Source organism: Penicillium paradoxum (genome assembly GCF_028828445.1).
Source record: "Penicillium paradoxum strain IBT 22861 chromosome Unknown utg000007l_segment0_segment0, whole genome shotgun sequence".
Classification (NCBI taxonomy): Eukaryota; Fungi; Ascomycota; class Eurotiomycetes; order Eurotiales; family Aspergillaceae; genus Penicillium; species Penicillium paradoxum.
This window is the reverse complement of record NW_026643185.1, coordinates 3051066-3071896: the sequence shown is the minus strand read 5'-3', so window position 1 is coordinate 3071896 and position 20831 is coordinate 3051066. Positions and strand designations below refer to the sequence as shown.

The following is a 20831-nucleotide window of genomic DNA, read 5'->3' as shown; positions in this document are numbered from 1 at the left end:
CGCATCTAAATTTAGCCGTTCGTCTATCTCACGCTTTCTCGCCACATGCGAGTCAACTGTAATCCAAGTAGCACTTGCCTCGACTTCCGGATGTGTTCATCCACGTATTGGTGTTGAAAGATAGGTTGTTCTGGCGAGTTACGGCTCTTCATCACCAGCTTAGTAGGTCAAGATTGCATTCATAATTTTCCTAGCCATAGCTCTCGCCGGGGAGAATCGAGGTGGCGATCACGCTCAGACTGTCATCTCTAATGACGATATCTACTCGCTGTATACCGGGCTGTTTTGCCCTTCTTCTTCGCAGGTAAGATAATAAATCCAACTTTTACATGGTATTTCCCCGCCAATCAACATAGGCCATTAATGCCAATACTGGACTGGCTATTCACTCGACGTGGGGGTCCTGGGGAACTGATATACGGCAATCCGCTTAACCACCGGACTTTCCCCGAGCCCCCCGCGTGGGATAATTCCTGGTTTACTTGCGGACCTCCTTCAAATATGACTTGTGCACAGCTTGGATCTTGTGTGGCACACTGCTATTACACCTAATATATCGACTACTTCGGCTCACGGATCATCATGGCTAAGATTAAGTCAATCGAATACTTCCGCGTCAAGCCCCGCTGGCTATTTGTCAAAGTCATCGACGACGAGGGGCGCTTCGGTTGGGGAGAGGCCACGTTAGAAGGTCATTCTCTTGCAGTCGAAGGCGCACTCGATGAAATTATCACCCGCATTGTGGGATACGAAGCGGAGTATGTTTGAGCCCACCGTGCGTTGCAACGAGATCGCTAATCCGGTTTGAAAGCGACATTCAGCATATTTGGCAGACAGTATGGCGGCTCGGATTCTACCGAGGCGGTCCGGTGTTCATGTCAGCTCTATCGGGAATCGATATCGCCTTGTGGGATTTAAAGGGCCGAAAATTGGGGGTCCCAGTACACCAGCTTTTGGGCGGCAAAGTACGCCAGAAAGTGCAAGTCTATGCCTGGATCGGAGGCGACCGGCCAAGTGATGTTGAGGCTGCTGCGTAAGTTCTGTGAAGAGAGCGGGATATTTGTGCGACTACCATTCTTAAGTCTATTGTCAACAGGAAGGAACGAATCGCCCAAGGTCTCAAGTGCATCAAGATGAACGCTACCGAAGATGTCAACTGGCTTGACTCGCCCGCGGTTTTACAGTCGTGCGTGGACCGATTGAAGCAGGTGAAGGCTTTGGGCCTTGATGTTGGGCTTGACTTTCATGGTCGTCTGCACAGGCCCATGGCTAAACAACTGGCTAGAGCACTGGAGCCATATCAACCTCTGTTCATTGAAGAGCCTCTGCTGTGCGAGCATCCAGAAGCGATCAAGCAGCTTTCTGAGCAGACTACAATTCCGATCGCATTTGGTGAACGTTTGTACACTCGATGGGATATTAAGAGGTTCTTGGAGGATTCCTCAGTGGATATTCTACAGCCCGACATTTCTCATGCAGGAGGAATCTCCGAAGTCATGCGTATTGCAAACATGGCCGAAACCTACGATGTTGCTATCGCACCTCATTGTCCCTTGGGTCCGATCGCCCTGGCCGCCTGTCTCCAGGTGGCCGTGTCAATACCCAACTTTGTCATTCAAGAGATGTCATTAGGCATGCACTACAATACAGAGGCTGGAGATATTGACCTGAATAGCTATCTGGTGGATAAGACGGTGTTCGATATCGCGGAAGGATATGTGGCTGCCCCTTGCAAGCCCGGCCTAGGGATTGATATTGATGAGGAGCTGGTGCGAAAAATCAGCCAGGAGACTGAGCCATGGCAGCCCAAGGAATTCTATGGACCAGATGGCTCGATTCGGGAGTGGTAATTCTACACGGGTGTCTCATGAACGTTCTTGTTATCAATGATCACTTTTCAGTCTTCGGCGTTCAGCGCATTCCACACCCTCGTGACGAAGAAAGATTGGGGTCCGACCATTCAGATACATTGTAAACCTGCCTTCATCTCATAGCTTCTCATCGGAAATTAGTTGCATTCGATGGAACTATGAAGACGTGCCTATGACATGGAGCTTCCATCATCCCGAGCCGTAACGATGCTCGCAAAAGTTTTCCGCGAGAACACCACACACTGGAAACAAAGCTAATTCCATCGTCATATATGCTGAAATATATTCCTTCTGTGCGATCCTTAGTTTCAATTCAAGGGTATGATCTTCAATCGCACAACCAACCTACTACTCTTCAACTCTCTGACCTACTTCTGTATACAACCACTTCTTTTTACTACTTTTGAAAATAGCTGTCCAAGATGGTCTTGAAGGCTCTTCTTACATTTGCAACCCTTGGGCTCGCTCAAGACTACCCCGTCGTCTCTCTGTTCATCCCCAATGCTGACCCGCAGTCTTTAGTGGGTGCCGTTGTGCAAGAGGTTCGTATAAATTGGAAATAATAGAAAAAATTATAAGCTAACCCAGGACAGAACTCAGCAACCACAACCTACAGTATCAACTGTCCACCTGGTACCAATTCTACAGATTGTGGCATGGGACCTGGTATGCTTCTGACCACGGCCGCCACGAGTGTCGAGTACTTGATCAGCGGTGGAGTCAATGATGTGTGCGTATATCCAACCCTAGCCCACGCCTTTATGAAATATAACAAATGGCTCATCGATCAAACAGATATGATCACGTTATCTGTTCTATGACCGATCCTACTAGTGCAGATCGCACTTGCACAGGCACTGTCACCGGGAGCTCTGCCACCGCGCCTAGCACCAGCATCTTGACTCTCAATCAAGATAAGGTCACAGCGTTGCCTGTTACCATCACCTCCAGTGAGGCTGCTATAAGGACAGACACCGCGGTGGGTGTTAAGGGTAGTGAGACGTCGTTGCAGTCTGCTACTCCCACTGGCGCCAAGAGCAACAGTGCTGGGAGTGTATGTACTGGCAACACACGGCTCACTACGCTCGTCTTAGCATGTGTCGCTGTCCAAGTGCTGGCGGCTTCGTTGTAACAATGATCATCCCGCTACTTAGCTTCAATGTTGAGTATTTGTGGATTATTACAGTGATATTAAAAAGGATCGTGGTACAATTCTGTCTTTAGCAAGACTACTTGTTCAAATTGTCACTATAAAGAGCTTGCACAAAATGAAAGAAAGCAAAATCAGACATATTTGCCTAGGAAAGCACAGTATCGACCTTTCTCAATGTAGAAGACTCTGGGGCCTTGACTGGCCGATGCGAAGAAGTGGCGTCTTTGTATCCACGTTTCGGTTATACTTAACCTTCTCTGCATGCTGTGGGAGGGCAGTAGCCATGATCGCACGCGAAGCTGCAGAGGCCCAAGTAGGAGTCATCTTCGCCTGGTAGAGGCATGCCATGCGCACCCGTTGACGGCGGCGGAGGAACTGGGTTGCCATATGCCGTGCAGGTGCAGGGCCCCGGTGGACAATAACCGTAGTTGCAACAGAAAGAACATAATCCAACGTAGTTCCCAGGCCCAGTGCCCGCGATGCACGTACCGCCTCCCCCACCCCCACCTCCTCCTCCACCTCCGCCGCCGCCTGGAGGCGGAGGAGGGCAAGCTGATGGAGTCAGAGTCTCAGTAACTGTAACAGTAATCACGATAGTTGATGTGGGAGAGCATTGTCCTGGGGGCGGCGGTGTTGTAGTCGGAGGGGGGCCTGGCAAGCTGCTACTTGAACCTGAAGGTGGAGGGGCTGGGGGGACAGTACCTAATGATGGGGTCGGTTGACAGGTGTGGACGCGTAGACCTTGTTGGAAGTTCGCAAGTCCGTCTGGTTGGAGAGGATCGCTGAATCCTGCTGGAAGCGTTCCGACTAAAATAATAGTTTAGATGGGAATCTAGATAAATAGGGTTATTTTCACTTACCGTAGGCGTTGAAGTTATACAAGCCACACACACAGCCGTTGATGATTGGCTTCAAGCTTGTGCCTGATAAGATGGTTTGTCCGTTGCGAATGACTGCAAAGCTTTGTGAGCCCACTCCCATTGGCACCTCCTTTGCACTGGCACCTGCTGGCGCTTCGTAGTTATAGATGCTCCCACCACTGTTGACTTGTACCGTAGCTGCTGAGGTGAGCAAGGAGACAACGAAGACAGAATCGCTCATGGACTGCCAGCCATCTGGACGACCCATGAAATAGTTTCCACTTCCATTGTTCGCTGGTACCATGCAAGTATCTGTCGCGTCACAATCAACCCCGCGTGGGGCAGGTCGATACCAGTAGACCAATTCATCCGCGGAGATGTGGTTGTTGGGAGACGACTCGCCGGCTTTGAAGGCGGCTATGTATGGTTTGGAAATATCCAGCCATCCATCGTGGGGCCTGGTATCAGCGTTAGCTCGACTGTTCTTTATTGACAGTTCAGGTGTCACAGTGATCTTTCGGTCTTCTCACATGTCATTCACCCATTTTGAGGCGCCGTCATCAGTATGGGGTGATTTCAAAGGACCAATATAGTGACATTCTCCATAGTCATTCCATGTCACAATTTCAATAAATCGCGGTTTCAAAGCAAGAATCTCGTTCCATCGGTTAAACCATAAGAGGTCAGATGGGAAGTTCCAATTTTTGCTATAAGACACTTCAGGGCCGAAATGTGTGAAAAACCACGGGGATACGGCTGCTTGAGAGTCAGAAAAGCAAACGACTCGAATTTCAGGGTTCAAAGCACTGACGGGCCACGTAGGCTTTCCCAGCAAGAGCATTTACGTATACTCTATCACCATCGGCCACGGAGACACTGTGACCTGGCGTTGGCGCTTTGTTGTTTCCGTTGTTCGGCCAAGCCATCCAATTCAACAGACCGTCAACTTGGGAGATATCTGACCCGTACGATGGGTGGAAATTAGGCGCAAAGAAGATTGACCTTCCTACTGCAGCCCGCAATGCCCCAATGTTTATTCCATCGCCAGCAAATGAGGAAACAAATACCTTGTTGTCAACCATAAGTTGTGCAGGCTTGCTGGCATACTGGGCGATCTTCTGGCCAATAGCGGTCGCCTGTTCGATATGCCACCAGTTGAAATCAAATGAAAGAAAGACTTTCATGTCATTATTGGCAGCAGAATCGTATGCGAGTTGGAGCTGTTGATCGGTGTAAGGGTCAACGCCAATGTTCAGGGCGAATGCATCAATTCCCAGAGACTTGGCACGTTTCATATCATCGTCAAAGTCGGACGGACTTCTCCTATCGCTGACGATTCCGATCTTTCAGACATTTAGTATAGGCCAACTAATAAGAGGTTTTGAGGATTCGGTCACCATGAAGTGTGCAAAGACAAGTCGCTCGGTTGACTGTCTTTTCACATGTGTGTCCTTGATGGTCGTAGACACAGCTTGCGCTATTGTAGACAGCGAAGCAATCACACATATGACCAAATTTCTTACGCGCATTGTCTTTTGAAGATTCCTTTTCTCGCGTTGACACAGTTTTTGGGGTTTGCTTTTCTCGTGTTATCTGTCTGTCTGTGAGTCTTGCCTCTTATAAACAGCTATCTACTACATGACTTGGACTTTTGGCAGCTGACCTGCAAGAGCAAGAACCCCCAGCTCAGGACAAAGAGTTTGATGTTTGCTATTGATCTCTCCGGGTCCAATCAGCACCTTACCTCCGAGAGACCATGTGGTTGTTAGATAGTTGCGGGGCCACAAAATCCAAACTTTGGTGATTGCCCTTGATAGGTACAGGGTGACGGCCAAGTATTTCTAGCAATAGCAATCCTTGTTCTATATTTCCGTTATTTGCCGATGATCAGGCGGATATAAATGGGGCAGGAATAATAGATAGCTCTGAGTCTCAGCCAAAGAGTAATCGCTCTCGATATTAGCTCATATATCTTCAATCTAACAACATTTTCTTCCTTGCTCAACTCCCCCTGGACACTCAGTGCTTTTTGTTGTTAGGCAATCCAGAGTCCAATATCATCGCGATCCATGGGGGAAAAGAATAAACGTCGAAACGCTCAAGGTATTATGATTCCCCGTGTACTACCGGAAGACATATCAAAGATCCCCTAAACCTTACTCCATCGGCGTGAGATCAACATTCGACGCAGCTAACCTTCCGAATGTAACCCATGGTCAACGAAGTGATTTCCGATTTTGGCGTAGATACTGAAACTTAGTACTTCCATCTTTTTACTCAGTCGTCCTTGAATGAATAGGTTTGATATTCGCCACTGATGACCAGTACATCCTTTGGTCCAATGGCTTAACATAGCCGCGGGGAATCAAAACTGCAGTCAATAAACTCCAACGTTAAGTTGATAATGGGGACTGAAATGAGGTTTGCTTCCCGTATACAAAAGCTTCTGCGAACGCCGTAACCTTGATTTTGTCATTCTATCGATACGGGCAATGGTAACGAAATTCATTAGATGCTAGATTGAAACAACACTTACATACATTATCTCGAAGGAGAGATAGTCACGGTCATTGCTAGAACTATCCCATGATTGCACTCTACTCCCACAGGCTGCTAACAACGCAAGATATGTAGCACTCGGCTAGTAAATCGTATGACCCAAAGGCTTTCTCGTCCGAGATAAAGTTTGCCTTGCCGAATATCAAACAGTAGACGAACAGGAAGTAATCGGGGAAAGCCAACGTCAAAAGCCGACATCAGACGGGAAACTCAACGGGGGATTTAGTGGAAAAATAACCGGCAGTCTGCTTCTTACGACATGTGACTAGGTAGCACCCAATTACCTGAAAAGCCTCTCGTTTTGAATAGTTGTACAGCTCAGATTTGCCACATTGCCTTTTGCCTGAACCGTGTACGACCTTGTGTCATTGGCTGAGAAAGATGTAGACCCAAAGGCCCTAGGGCCAATTACTTGGATGACATGCATGATTTCCCGACATATACCCACCTATATAATTCATCTAGTCTGGCATAGCCGGCTCTTGGTTCATCCCCCATGGTTTTCCTCATAAAGTTGGAGTCCGCAATGAACTACATGGCCCCTTTAGAGTCCTCGCGGTGTCGATGAGGCGTCCTCGCGCAATGCGCATGCGCGAATATCGATTGGGAAGATCGATGGCTATAAGTCGATCAGTATTATGAGAGCAAGTTATAATTTCAAAATCACTTATTTTGTATATTCTACTATCTATGGATATATAGCCTTCTCAAGATCTTATGTGGCATTATTACCTGATATCCCAGGCAACAAGTACCAATCTTGAGGCTGCTAGTGGGTATAGTGCCACAGTGAACAGCCTAAGACATGGTATTAACTATTGGGCAAACTTCAAATCACCTATTCAGGATATATATCACACATTCTGACAATTTCATCTATCAAATCATCCAGCGGCCCTAAGATGAACACTTGTTTATGCTATTCTGCCATGATATTTGCTTGACCGTTCACCTCCTTGGAAACCAGATCTACATGTCTACATGTGCCTATGTGAGTACATCCCAATAGTTGATAGATATAATGATTCAAATCGTTAGCAACTCCATATAACTTCCTACTTAGTATAAGAAGCTTATCATGCATTTCTAGTACCATTTGTGCTAGTATGCGTGAGAAAGTTTACATAGCTCAGTGTCTATAAAATCCAGGCTAAGTACTATTTACCATAGCTTTCGTCACTAGCCTGCGGGCAGTGAGGTATAGTGATAACTCAGAGGCGATTAATGAAGAGCTAGCTAGCTTGTCCAAATGGAGCCAAAGTCATCATATGCAAGGTACCCAGTAATAACTACACCCAGACCGCCAATATGTTCGAGGCTTAAGCCCAATGTGCATACGCTTCGACGGATGACATCTGATGCACAGAATGTGGACATTCAGCTTAACAAAAGCTCGTTGATGACTTGTTGACTAGCGGAGTCTGTAAGACAGACCTGGAAGGAACATGCAATTAGTGAGGGTTGATGCTCTGTCGCATATGGCATGGCATTCAGCATGATCAGAGATTGATTCAAATGGCAATTGTACTCCGTATCTGCCAGTTCCACGCGTCGCGTACTCTTCGATGAAAAAGGAAGGTGGAAAAGAAAACGGAGAAGAGACCCGTAACCTGTCGCGCGACAAACAAATTTTCAGTGTTGATGATTTTCTTAGTCGACTTTGTCACTTGGTCTCACATTTCTCTCTCTTCGCACGCTCCTTCAGCACCATGCAAGTGCCAAGAATCCTTGTTTGGGTATTGCAGCTCTTCCTGCTACTCAGCCATCAATATGCTGACGCAGTGCTCTCAATTTCCATCCCAGTAGCCCACCTTGAGGGGGTGTTTGAGGTATCCGCACTGAGCGAAGGAGCTCATACATACAGTCACCGTGGAGATGGTGGTATCATTCAAGCGAGGGACACCACTGAGCCAACCGAGTTGACTACCTTCCCAACTGATACCATCACATTGGAACCATCTGCCTCGGACATGACGTCGATGGCCACAACGTCCACGTCTGATTCTACCACCTCGAGCTCTTCAATGACAACAGAGTTGATGACAACCAGCTCGACGGCCGGTACCGCCTCATTGACAAATGCACCAACAGCAACTCCTACAGGCATGACCGCCAAAGAAATGGAGGGTGGGTTCTCAGACTTGGCGACAATCAGCGATACGACTAACAAAATTCAGATTGGAACCACCAGGGTAAAATAACAGCTATAATAGCTGGTTCTAGTGTTATCTCGTTTTTGATCATCTTCTGCACGTTTTACTATATGCGTCACAGAGCCAGGGCGCGACGCATTGCAGCGCGGGAATCATTAACAACTACTCGGTCTGACTCCTTGTTATTCCAAGAGCCCTGCATTGGAGGCTCAACCACTGATATTGAGATGGACCGATTATCCCTCATACTCGCCGACAGGGCAAACAGGTCACAGTCGGCTCGTATCCCAGTACGAACCCTCCCATCGTTGTCCAATTCTTCCAGCCGCAATGCATCCACAGTGTCAGGCCTCACAACCGACCAGTCATCTATCGGAGGTGACACACTACGTGCACGCGCTATTGAACAGCCCCTGCATTTTGTTTGAGCTCAAACTCCCTCGGGGATTTAAGCATTCACGATGCTTGCAAACTTGAAATGGCTTGTTCGATTTATCTGGGCGATTGGTCATTTTAGTCCGGGAATTTGGAAAGGCAGTGCGCGGACCCGTTCGATTCAATAACATGAAGCCCCGGGGAAATACTTGTAATATTAAACTTGTCAATGAAGTGTCCATAATGAAATCCATCACCAAAAGCTTGAGTTTTGCCCTGGTATCCATGTGGAAACATTATAATTTCAGGTTGAATTGATACGTTATCATTCCCTAAGTTCTGCTTCGATGATTCCTTGACCATCACCAGGCCGGTGCCCCAGCCCAGCTTGCGAAGGTGTATAGTCCTCAGGGGTCGGTTTCAATTCAAATTGAATCTGCTACCTGAATATGCCTGGATTAGGGGCTGCTATTGACACTGCCCAGGTTCTCGTCAATGTATTGCAGATTATAGTCCGCACTTGAAGCTATTCCTCCAATATAAATCTCGTTAAGGGAAGAAAATATCTACAAAAAGGACATTCCAAGGCAAACGCGGCCAAGCCACAAGACTAAGAGAGGAGGGGGAACGAGCCCGCCGGCGTGTCCAAGCATCACACGAATCGGTCGACCTGTTTACAAAAATTCACAGCACTTTAGGAGACTGTTCAACAACTCAATCGTCTCTGTTGCTAGCACACAATCCACCTAATGGGGCCAGAATCCAAGGGAGGAAATAACTGAACCAGCCATGTACATATTATCGACTATGGAATTATGTTTCACGGATGGGTGTGCTAGATTGCTGCAGTAAGACCTAAGAACCTATCTAGGCACCTAAAATGTCAACCTCTCCATTGCAACATCGAAGCAGGTGCCCTTTTGTGATTGATAACAGATAACAAGGATTTAGAACCACGAGCAACAGCTGAGAGACCAGCCTCTGTCAGCTCTGGCTTCCTGCCAGTCCTCCATTTTCTCAGAGACATAGTCCATAGACTCTCTAGCGAGAGCAGGATTGTCAACGTAACTTTCGCGGAAAACTCCGATCGATCGAAGCTCCAACTTGAAGTCACCTTGTTGGTCCCCAAAGAAACTAAAAAAATCAGCAACCGTGCCTATATCATCATTGATAGACAACTAACCTTCGAATCATGATCCTGAACCTCTTCACTCGCGACAAATCCAAGGGTCTCGCATCTTCAACCGGCTTCCCTCGATATGTCGGCTTTAGCTCCTTCCATGGCACTCGAATTTTATGTCCAGTCTCCTTTGTGCAAAAGTCATATTCCCAGACCAGAGCACTTTGCTCACGACCATCGGGCCTCTGTTCCAGGATCTCGTCTGTCAAACAGAAGGTGTATCGTTTTCCGTCCGACGGGCCGACACGAAGCTCGACACCGTCAAGCCCACTGAGGTCCCAGGTTTGTTCTTTACCAACTGTGCGTTGTGAGGCAAATCCAGCGCCGCCGAGGGTCTCAATGTCGAGGTTGCCGTGGAAAATCACTCCTTCCTTGGTAGGCTGGAGCTCGGAGACCGAGGATCCCCCACGGACGCGATCGTCAGAGGCGGTCCAGCCATTGAGATCCCAATCGGGACCAAAAAGGGTCTTGTTCTTGGTATATTCCATGATGTGTTCGAGATGTATTGGTTGCGGGAAGGCCGAGAGCGTAGAAGCAATACTGTAGCGAAATGGCGGTATTTTCGCAAACGCCGAGAGATCGGATCGGCTGCTCGATCGGCGGGTTGATCGACATATGACGTCATCTGTACATTAAGCGACCAGCCTTGAAGCCTGATAAACAAGGCCAATATCCATTTTAATCTCCACATGGATGAGATATGGTTTTGGAAACAAAACTGGGGTATATTGAGCTATTTACATTAAAATCATCTCTATCAGACATCATAAGGTTTCTTTTCAACATCATAAACTGGCGAGCATGCCAATTTGCTTCTCTGTCGCAGCCATGGGCCGTAGACTTTGAACAGAACGGGGATGGGAATCATCACGACTGCAATGCATCCCAACATTGTGCCTGCCCATTGAACACCGAGGTTCTCCATCATTTGGCGGGAGAAGAGTGGGAACGAACAGCCGATGGCTGACCGTAAGATCGTGTTTGCAGCAATTGTAGACGCAGCCCTGTGAACTAGGTTAGTCTCTTTCCTTTTCTTTTTCTTTCGGAATGTAAGAATCTTACAATGAAGGGTAACAGTCAACAATGTAGTTGAAGCATTGCAAGAAGATCAAGAAAATCCCGAGTCCAGTCAGGATTCCGGAGGCCATAGGGGCCATCCAGTGAATAGATGAAGTGAATCCGGTCCAGCCAAACCTGTTAAATATTGTTAGTTATGAAAAACACAAAGTCTCCTTAGACGAAGCCACTCACCAAAACATCCCAATAGCAAAAGCCACGGCTCCCACAATCGCTGGCGAGAGGCGCCATTCAGGAATAGGCGTGTCATTATTCGCCGCCAGCTTCATTCTGTATGAGCTTTGAATCATAAGGACATAGACACCGCCCAGCAGTTCCCCAATAATGAGCCCAATGAAGGCAAGTCCTCCGAGTCCCATGTTCATCCCATATACGCCTTGGAAGACAACGGGATAGGCGCCTAGGAGAGCGTACATGAGGCCATAGATGAACGCGATATACAGTGATACCAGAAGCAGAATAGGCTCCGTGACCAACATCACAATAGGACGGGCGAAGTTGTTCCGCAGAAGCTCTGTGATCTCCACCTCCACTTCGTCCTGCTTTGCATGGATGCCCCAGTTGCGAGTTTGTCGGCGGAGGGTAGCTGCCTTGCGCACGAGGATAACTGGAGCATAGGTCTCGTCGAGGAACACAAGGATGAGAATGAATCCCAGAAAGACCATGATTGCAGAGATGTACATAATCCACCGCCATCCCAGCCCACTGTCTGCAATAAAGCCACCCACAAATGGTGCCGCAAAGGGCCCAACAAAGACAGCCATGCAGAAGATCGACATGACTGCACCCCGCTGTGCATTGTTGAACATGTCTGAAAAGACTGCGGGAACAATTGAGATCGGACTAGCTGAGAATAGACCCGCAAAGAAACGACAGATCATGATGGTCTGTATGTCTTTGGCAACGGCAGATGCTATGGTGAAGATACCACATCCGAAAATACCGACACATAGCGGCCATCGCCTGCCGATCAGCTCTGATCCCGGTGCCCAGATTGTTGGCCCGGCTGCAAATCCAAGAACATAGAGTGTCACCCCGAGCGAGCCAACTTCCCTACTGATGTTGAACTCTTGGCTGACGCCAGAGATCGCAGCCGAGAAGACGGCGCTGGTGAATGATCCGGCGAAGGTTCCATAACAGAGGACGCAAACTAGCATTATTCTTGGAGGGGATTAGCCTTCATAAACTTGTCTTGGGTATAGTCAATGGCAGGGAACTTACCGTCTAGTCATAGACCAGTTGTATGGATGTAAAGGGTCATTGACCCCATCGAACTCCACCACATAGTCTTCAGAGTCTGGGAGCAGGGGTGGATACTCCTTGTTGGCGCCCATAGGGAGCCATTTTTCGCGGGGAATAGGCCCTCTTGTAGAGCCTACAGTTGTCTTCTGTTGTAGTCGGTAGGTGTTGATTCGAGTTAGCTCGAGAGTGTCAACATGGTCAATTGTGTCGTCAGATTCATGGCTGCGGGTTTCATTAGGGTAGTCGAGGTCTGGTTCATATTTGTCTGGGTTCTCGGTAAGATGTTGCATTTTCAACTATCATAGCAAGGTTTTTGGAAACAGATTGGGAGTATGTGTGCGAATGTAGAAAACCTTCACCGAGGAAGGTCGCTCGGTATATGTCCCTGTGTTGCTCGGCTCATCGATCACATTTTTCATACTAATAGTATGGGTCTTCGGCCCAATCTGAGGACTGCTGTCATAAGACGGGTCCTGGTTCTATCCAAATGTCCACATTCAGGGCTAAAAATCGAGTTCGCGAGATCCATAGTTTTCCGCTGTGGATTAAGCTTGATATCAAGCTCCACTATCCCGCCACGGTGCCCTGACAGCAAAAGTTAACGGCCAATGAAAAGTCGCCTCGGCAGCGGTTATTGTCGGGGCTGTGGCTCTCATCTGTTAAAGAAAAATCTACCGAGCACAACCGAGAATAGCCGTTATCAATTTTGTACCACGCGCAAGATTCAAGAAAAACTCTTCCAGTCTAGAGAATCTAGTGTGGTTTTTAGTGAGCAAAACAAGGCAATGATAGAAACTGACCTTATGAAAGCCTAAAGTACCTTGGCCAGACCGATCCCGAGACACCAGGCCATTTTAAGGTGTTCCCCATCCCGAAGCCGTCGGAGCGGAGGTCGGGACCCAGTTAGTTCCACTGCTTTGTATAAACTCGGTTGTTTTAACGGAACATCAAAACGGTACTCAATTTTTTGCAAACACATATATTCGTGCCCTTTATCATGCCTGTTGTCAGCTGTAAATAGGAGTATCAGTATCCTCCCTCCTCTAACTCCTTACAGACGTCTCTCAGTGTCCATCCAGCCCAATCAAAGTCGCCAGGCTCAACGTAGATTTGCGCGCTTAGTCGAGCCCACCAAGACCCCTGAAATGGGAATACAGGAATGAATGTATTGTGCGACTTGATCAAAGTCTGCTGCATCCACTCACCCACTGTCACATTGGTCCCATCATGTCTCTTGACCATACTCCCCTCTCCCGAAGTGGGTCTCTTCAGAGGTAGGAGTATGTTGACCATACAACAGTCTGTCGAAGTGTGCGAAATATTGTCCAGAATTTGGGTTTGCAGGATATCTGCAACACATTGCCCACCCTTGCGTGCAAGCTGAATGCAATACTCCCGGATCGCGTCCTCACCACCGCACACTTCTTCCCTCCACCGAATTGCCTCGGGCACTGCCAAAAAGGAGATATTGTCGGTAGTTCCAACGAAGTCGAACATGGAGACAAAGTCTGTTTTTCCATTCACTGACTCTTGGGGTCGAGCACAAGATTCTTTCCCGGGCAATCGAGGTATGAACCCATGACTTGTTGGCAGGGTGCTTCGCATCATGGCTTGGTTGCGCTCTGGAACATAAAACAGAGCACATCCACGAGGGACAAACAGCCATTTATGACAGTTGCTGATCAGGAAGTCCGGGTCCAATGACGATATATTGAGTTCGATCTGCCCAATTCCATGGGCAGCATCAATCAAACTCAGGACACCCTCTGCGCGGCAGACCTCTGTGAGTTTCTCAAATGGAAGCCGAAGGGCCGGACTCGATGAAATCGTATCAAATATAGCGATTCGCGGACGGAACCCCTCCGAACGTGAGGTTTGTATCGCTTTTCGAAATGTAGAAATCATCTCTGAATCCTCGATTGGATACGTAAACCCAATCTCTCTAGTCCGAACCTTGTCTCCGCTGGCTTCACAGACATAATCGGTCGTCTTGCCACATGCCCCATAGATTATATCTAACCGAAGGATCTCGTCTCTTCCATCATTGTTCCATACCATGTTCCGTAGGACTATGTTGACTCCGGTAGTCGCATTTGGAACGAAGACAATGGTGGGTGCAGGTACACCCAGGAATTTACTCATGGCAGCCCGAGATTCATCCAATAACTCGGTAAACCGATATTTGATGAAGGGACACGGGTTGCTCTCACATTCTTCGCGAAATTCATTTGCTTTCTCGCGAATAGCAATCGGGGATGTCCCAAATGATCCTGATATAGTGAGCAAGTATATTGGCACATAACATGAATTGTTTTACCATGATTCAGGTTTCGATAACCAACGGCAAACGAAAATTGCCGTCGCATTTCATGGCCAAATGGTGTTGGCTCATATTGACGGGAAGACGGCATGTTGCCACACAGTTCACAATCTTTAGTTAGGATGAAGTTCAACGAGGAGACAGTCCTCAAAACTTATCCCAAAGCAACCAACACCCTCTTTCCCCCGCTATCTTTCTTTGGACTTGAATGCTACCAAAGAATGCAACACTGGGGAAGCTGACAAGGCCCGAACCCTGCAGTGGACCTCGGGAATCCTGCGAAACGATGACTTTGCAGATCAACAACCGGAATGAGATACGAGATGTGGTGATATTAGATAAGATATATCATGTGCGCAGTTATCAGGGCATCATCAAGTCCCCATTCCGCAGAGTGTTCCCTTGCTAGCCCCATGTTGGCAAGAGGATGTGTTTCATTGGCTGTCACTCCGCACTTCTGTATAGGGTCCGTGCCCCCTGGACTAAATCTATAACTCGACACGACCATTTTGCTATGGAGTCGCCAGAATCATTAAGATAGTCCATGATAACCTCCCTCCAACATGGCGAACCAGAACCAGGTTTCTCGAGAGGATATAGAGCCTGGCAATACGAAGGGTGTTGATATGAGGCACTATGAACAGTCCAAGCTTGACAAGGGAGTCGGGCTGCCGACAGAAGTTGGCACCTTACAGCGACGGCTCAAATCACGACATATTCAATTTCTTGCTCTTTCTGGGGCTATTGGGACAGGTCTTTTTGTGGGCACAGGCCAGGTCCTTTCGCTGGCTGGGCCATTATCTATGGTGCTTGCGTACCTTATAACGGGTTTCAATCTCTATGCGGTGATCAACAGTATGGGTGAAATGGCGACCTGGCTTCCACTTCCTGGCGCTGTCCCGGTCTATGCATCCCGTTTCGTCGATGAAGCGCTGGGATTCACTCTGGGCTGGAACTATTGGTATCAATTTGCTATTGGTGTCCCGATAGAGATAAGTGCAGCTGCTCTTGTGATCGACTACTGGCCCAATAAAGTTCCCACTGTAGTATGGATCAGTGTACTTTATGTGTTGATCTTCGTCTTCAACTGCCTTCCTGTGCGGATCTACGGTGAGGTTGAGTTTATCCTTGGCTCGATCAAGCTCATAACCATTGTGGGTTTGATGTTGCTCATGTTCATCATCACACTCGGTGGAGCTCCGACACACGACCGTATTGGCTTCCGCTACTGGCAACATCCGGGTCCTATGAATACATATCTGGCGGACGGGTCTTTAGGACGCTTTCTGGCATTTTGGAAAGTCTTCATCCAGGCGACATTCAGCTACGGCGGTAGCGAAATGGTAGTGGTTGCAGCTGGGGAGACTGAAAACCCCCGACGAAATATTCCAAAAGCTGTGCGTCGAGTGTTTTGGCGTATTACAATCTTCTATGTCTGCAGTGTCTTTCTCGTCACTCTGTGTGTCTCATCGCAAGATGACCGGCTCCTCAACGCACTTGACTCAGGAGCGGCAGGCGTGGGGGCAAGCCCTTTTGTTATTGCCATTGAGAATGGAGGCATCCATGTGCTACCATCCATCATCAATGCCGTGGTTCTCACATCGGCATTTTCTGCTGGCAATTCTTTCTTCTACGCATCCACCCGAGTCCTCTACTCCACGGCATTGAATGGCAAAGCACCTCGAATTCTTCGATTCGAGAAATTCGGAGTTCCCTATGCCTGTGTCGCCGTTACAGCTGCATTGAGCCTACTTGTGTATCTCAATGTTTCATCAAGCTCGGCTGAGGTCTTTTTCTGGATTAGCAATCTAAGCTCTGTGAGTACGTTGATTGTATGGACTTCGATTTCCGCGACCTACATTCGTTTCTATCAAGGTCTGAAATATCACGGCATACTTCGGTCAACCCTTCCATTCAAATCACCTTTTCAACCCTTTCTCGCCTACTTTGCGATCATATTTTCGTCAACCGTGGCATTCTTCAATGGCTTCGACGCTTTCTTTCCTGGACATTTCAGTGCCAAGACCTTCGTCCCTCCTTACATTGACATTCCCATTTTTGCCTGTCTTTTCTTAGGATACAAAATTGTGAAGAAGACAAAGTTTGTCCAGAAAGAGGATATGGATTTCTGGTCTGGCAAAGAAGAGGCCGATCAACTAGAATCCGTATGGGAGGAACCCAAACCTCGCAATTTTCTGGGTACGTGCATCTACTTCGTATTTTCTGTTACGCTCTGTTTAAGATACTGATACATATTTTACAGAGAGACTTTGGTTTTGGATCGCTTGAGTTTGGAAAGGTGTACCATTTCACCTGACACATATGCAACATCTTTGCACACGGCCATTGTAAAAAGGCGGACTTTCGAATAGAATAAGCATAAATTTCTCTTTTCCGAGGAGAACTATGACACGAACTGCTCTAATTGATTGGTTTTTTGGGTTAATTCATGCTGTTTATGAAGGATAAAAATGAGGGCGAAACAAAAAGATTGGCGCCACCCGGAATCGAACCGGGGCTAACACAGAACTGGAACACCACAATGTGTCGTCATACCACTAGACCATGGCACCAGGAGATATTAATATGTTCAGCGGAATAAAATATCACTGTCGAAGACATCAGAAGAAAGAATCATGAATGGTACGCAAAACTTCCTGCGAGGTGGAGGAATATTTGGCCAGTCATCTAAACTAGGGATCTGATTTCCCCGTCTTCCGATTATCAGCCACTCTAGCACTTTTCCCGAGAAGAGCCCTTCTGTTCTCTGAAGCGACCGTGGATGGCGGGTGATGGTCTTTTACTCGCGAAATGACAAACCTGGCCCAGCGAGAGCGTGTGAATCAACGGGTACTTGCTCTTCTACTATGGTCATCTTGATCAAATGCAGCTAGTCGAACCCATTTCTCAGATCCACCATCGGAAGCATATGCAATTTTCAGCGCTAGCATCGTCGACTCTGTATGGGATTAAGTAGAAACTGCCCGGGATTGACTGGCGAATTTGTGGGGAAGAAGCTTAAACAAGCTTTGAACAATATATTGCAAATCTCGATCTTCGCATCTTTAGATCTGATCTTGTGCTCAACTTCTGTTGGTGTTGTCGCTCAGGTCGCAGGTGGTCTCATCTACGACGCAAGTGCGGACCTCATCTATGAGCCACTAAAAGTGTATGAAAATGTGGGGATAGGTGAGGTCTGCTTCTGCGCCGTAGGTGACCTCACCCATGTATGTACCGACTGTCACCGAAGAGCCACTGAAAGTGGATAAAAATGTGGGGATAGGTGAGGTCTGCTTCTGCGCCGTAGGTGAGCTCACCCATGTATGTGCCGACTGTCACCTATGAGCCACTAAAAGTGTATGAAAATGTGGGGATAGGTGAGATCTGCTTCTACGCGGTAGGTGAGCTCACCCATGTATGTACCGACTGTCACCTATGAGCCACTGAAAGTGGATAAAAATGTGGGGATAGGTGAGGTCTGCTTCTGCGCCGTAGGTGAGCTCACCTACTCACTGCTCACCTATGAGCCACTTAAAGTGCATGGAAATGTGGGGATAGGTGAGATCTGCTTCTACGCCGTAGGTGAGCTCACCCATGTATGTACCGACTGTCACCTACGAGCCACTGAAAGTGGATAAAAATGTGGAGATAGGTGAGGTCTGCTTCTACGCCGTAGGTGAGCTCACCTACCAACTGGGTCATATCTAGCATGTTGCCAGTGTGGATGTACAATCTAGACAATATAAATTCCCAGTTACCGTGGAGTGGGCTGTTGGGCAATGAAGCCTCCACTCTATATTTCCCACCCGAACCATGTACAACCACCTTATATACATACGGAGTACTCCATACTCTTTCTAGTGTCATAGTTTCTCCACAGTATGTTATCATATAGCCTTTGGAGTGGCTTCAATGCACTGGGAGCAGCCTCACTTGGCGGGATTCAACTGGGGCCAGTTGTTGATATGTCTGCTCCCAAGGACCTAGCCCTGAATGTCCAGGACATTTCAAAATTGTCGAGTCATGGTGCCTAGGTATCTTGTAGTAAAACAAAAGCTTCCGAGCGTGATTTGCGCAATACGAAGTCAAGGGAAACCGTCAACACAAACGAGGGTACCCACTTTGCATACAATGCAAGCAACCCATCCGAAGTAGCGCAGTTTATGAAGAATAATTGCCCCGGGGCTCTCGAATGACCAAGAAGATGAAATCAACAAGGCTTATAAGCACGTGAAGCCTCTCCCTAAGCATGCAGCTTGTTTCCCATCGGCCGCGGGCAGTTATGGGGACTCAACACTCACGTACATGTCACTTGTGGCTATATGTACCTTATCCTCGCGGGTCATCACGACTTCGGCCTCGTACCCCGTGACAAAAGAGACTTGTTCCGGTTGATTCCGCGAGAATCAGCCAGATGCTGAAGTCTCCAGGTGAGGGGTAAAGCCAAAAGAATCCGGGGAAGCTGCTTATCTTCTCCTCCGCATTCACAATGCTGTAGCTGACCATGAAAAACTCATTCGGTGCTTCTTTGTCTTCCCTCCCTGTCGAGCTGGTTGAGCTGATCGCCGATTCGCTCGACGCAGATGGTTTATTAAACCTCCGTTCGGTGTGTCACGAGCTTCAAACGCGAACATTCCATCACTTTGCGCAGCGCTTCTTCTCGTCAATCAAGACAGACCTTTCTTGGAAAAGTCTGAGTCGGATCAATGCGCTCTCTCAGAATATTGCATTACGCCCTTATGTGCATGGTCTGGCCTTCATGCTCCAAAATGGGGTCGGTCGCGGCTTAGTTTGGGATCGCCACCCATGGGGTCCTCTATCCGCACCCTTGGAAGTAGAAGCGATTCGGTCTTTACGAGATAATTTAATCCACAACTTGACCAATTGTCGTTCATTCTTTATTTTCTGTCGATACCCAGAGGGCCATCCGGATATGAGCCATGTTACTATTACCGACGCCGTCGCCGTCTTCTTTGCCCTGGTCGTTGATGCTCATCTACCAGTTTCATCGTTCCATCTCATCTACGCCAACCAATATTCGCGCACCTTAATCATGGATATGCGTCGTCTACCCAAGCTTCTCTATCGTCAACCCGAATTCAAACTGGTATGGGGTAATCTAGAAAAACTCTCCTTGGAACAATATCTCACTTTGGACAACTTTGGGTTCCTGCTTGAGCTGGTTCTCAGCGCTCCAAATCTTCAGACCCTCCTATTGAACCTCGGCTCACACGAGCTAGCATCTGAATTCATGCATGAATTGGCCGAGTGTGCCAGTTTCTCCAAACTCCGCGAACTCGCGTTATTCCGAACATATATGCGCGCCCCGGATCTTCATAAACTACTCGGCAATATACGCATGAACTTGACTTCCCTCACATTATATCATGTTTCTCTAGCTGCGGGAGATGACTGGACTCTATTTCTTAAGGAGCTAGGCCATGGATTTATGGCTTTGCAAAGTATCTCTCTGTATTATCTGTGGGCTAGCACGCCTGTCAAGGGGCTTTTAAATTTCCCAGATATTCCAAAAACCCCTTCATGGTGCAATTCGAAGAATTTGAAGGACCAGCACCTTAACATGTTCTACTCCGAAGATGTCAAAAGCCCCACTGTTCTTGGGATTGAATATTCTGGGTCGAAGATGTCGCAGGTGCTGAGTTTATTGCAAACGCCGGTTGGATGCTCTTGATGCGACTGAAGCAGCCCGCCACTTAGGATGATTTTTTTTATGTCTTGCTATCTCTGCATGATCATGTCTGGGATACTTTTTGATTGGTTTTCTTTTATTTTGGACATATTGCCTCATAATATCTGCATTGTTCTCTCTTGTCATATTGGACTTACAAGCTTGGTATGAATTACATTGAAAGAAATATTTAAAACTTGGCCGAATTTATCCCGTGTGGAGCAACAAGGAGAGAGTCAATTAAACGGGCTGAACAGTCTAGTATCCAAGATGTACGAGGGGAAAATGTACAAGAGGAAATGGCAAAAATTGGCTTCAAGTTATCAAATGGCCCCCATGTAACGAAGGAGCC

At 47.7% G+C, this 20831-nt stretch overlaps 9 protein-coding genes across 9 annotated transcripts; 5 read left to right on the top strand and 4 right to left on the bottom strand.

Moving 5' to 3' along the window:
• Positions 1-582: 582 nt before the first annotated feature.
• Positions 583-1850, top strand: N7457_008667 (mandelate racemase/muconate lactonizing enzyme family protein; the record flags this gene model as incomplete). The annotated part of the gene is made up of 3 exons (XM_057179710.1): positions 583-758; positions 812-1033; positions 1097-1850. The coding sequence occupies 3 exons, from the start codon at positions 583-585 to the stop codon at positions 1848-1850; spliced, it is 1152 nt and encodes a 383-aa protein (XP_057028096.1).
• A 443-nt stretch (positions 1851-2293) lies between these two features.
• On the top strand, positions 2294-3003 carry N7457_008666 (uncharacterized protein; the record flags this gene model as incomplete). The annotated part of the gene is made up of 3 exons (XM_057179709.1): positions 2294-2413; positions 2465-2601; positions 2667-3003. 3 exons carry the CDS (start codon positions 2294-2296, stop codon positions 3001-3003), a joined length of 594 nt encoding a protein of 197 aa, XP_057028095.1.
• A 192-nt stretch (positions 3004-3195) lies between these two features.
• On the bottom strand, positions 3196-5413 carry N7457_008665 (glycoside hydrolase family 71 protein; the record flags this gene model as incomplete). The annotated part of the gene is made up of 6 exons (XM_057179708.1): positions 3196-3576; positions 3617-3831; positions 3885-4342; positions 4415-4640; positions 4696-5227; positions 5282-5413. The coding sequence occupies 6 exons, from the start codon at positions 5411-5413 to the stop codon at positions 3196-3198; spliced, it is 1944 nt and encodes a 647-aa protein (XP_057028094.1).
• A 2739-nt stretch (positions 5414-8152) lies between these two features.
• On the top strand, positions 8153-8644 carry N7457_008664 (uncharacterized protein; the record flags this gene model as incomplete). Its single annotated transcript, XM_057179707.1, has 1 exon — positions 8153-8644. The coding sequence occupies one exon, from the start codon at positions 8153-8155 to the stop codon at positions 8642-8644; it is 492 nt and encodes a 163-aa protein (XP_057028093.1).
• Positions 8645-9918: 1274 nt separating this feature from the next.
• Positions 9919-10639, bottom strand: N7457_008663 (CIA30 family protein; the record flags this gene model as incomplete). The annotated part of the gene is made up of 2 exons (XM_057179706.1): positions 9919-10105; positions 10155-10639. The coding sequence occupies 2 exons, from the start codon at positions 10637-10639 to the stop codon at positions 9919-9921; spliced, it is 672 nt and encodes a 223-aa protein (XP_057028092.1).
• A 269-nt stretch (positions 10640-10908) lies between these two features.
• Positions 10909-12760, bottom strand: N7457_008662 (MFS transporter; the record flags this gene model as incomplete). The annotated part of the gene is made up of 4 exons (XM_057179705.1): positions 10909-11155; positions 11214-11345; positions 11403-12389; positions 12450-12760. The coding sequence occupies 4 exons, from the start codon at positions 12758-12760 to the stop codon at positions 10909-10911; spliced, it is 1677 nt and encodes a 558-aa protein (XP_057028091.1).
• Positions 12761-13496: 736 nt separating this feature from the next.
• On the bottom strand, positions 13497-14881 carry N7457_008661 (Pyridoxal phosphate-dependent transferase major region subdomain 1; the record flags this gene model as incomplete). Its single annotated transcript, XM_057179704.1, has 2 exons — positions 13497-14740; positions 14788-14881. 2 exons carry the CDS (start codon positions 14879-14881, stop codon positions 13497-13499), a joined length of 1338 nt encoding a protein of 445 aa, XP_057028090.1.
• Positions 14882-15353: 472 nt separating this feature from the next.
• Positions 15354-17079, top strand: N7457_008660 (Amino acid/polyamine transporter I; the record flags this gene model as incomplete). Its single annotated transcript, XM_057179703.1, has 2 exons — positions 15354-16989; positions 17054-17079. The coding sequence occupies 2 exons, from the start codon at positions 15354-15356 to the stop codon at positions 17077-17079; spliced, it is 1662 nt and encodes a 553-aa protein (XP_057028089.1).
• Positions 17080-19294: 2215 nt separating this feature from the next.
• Positions 19295-20482, top strand: N7457_008659 (uncharacterized protein; the record flags this gene model as incomplete). The annotated part of the gene is made up of 1 exon (XM_057179702.1): positions 19295-20482. The coding sequence occupies one exon, from the start codon at positions 19295-19297 to the stop codon at positions 20480-20482; it is 1188 nt and encodes a 395-aa protein (XP_057028088.1).
• Positions 20483-20831: the final 349 nt, after the last annotated feature.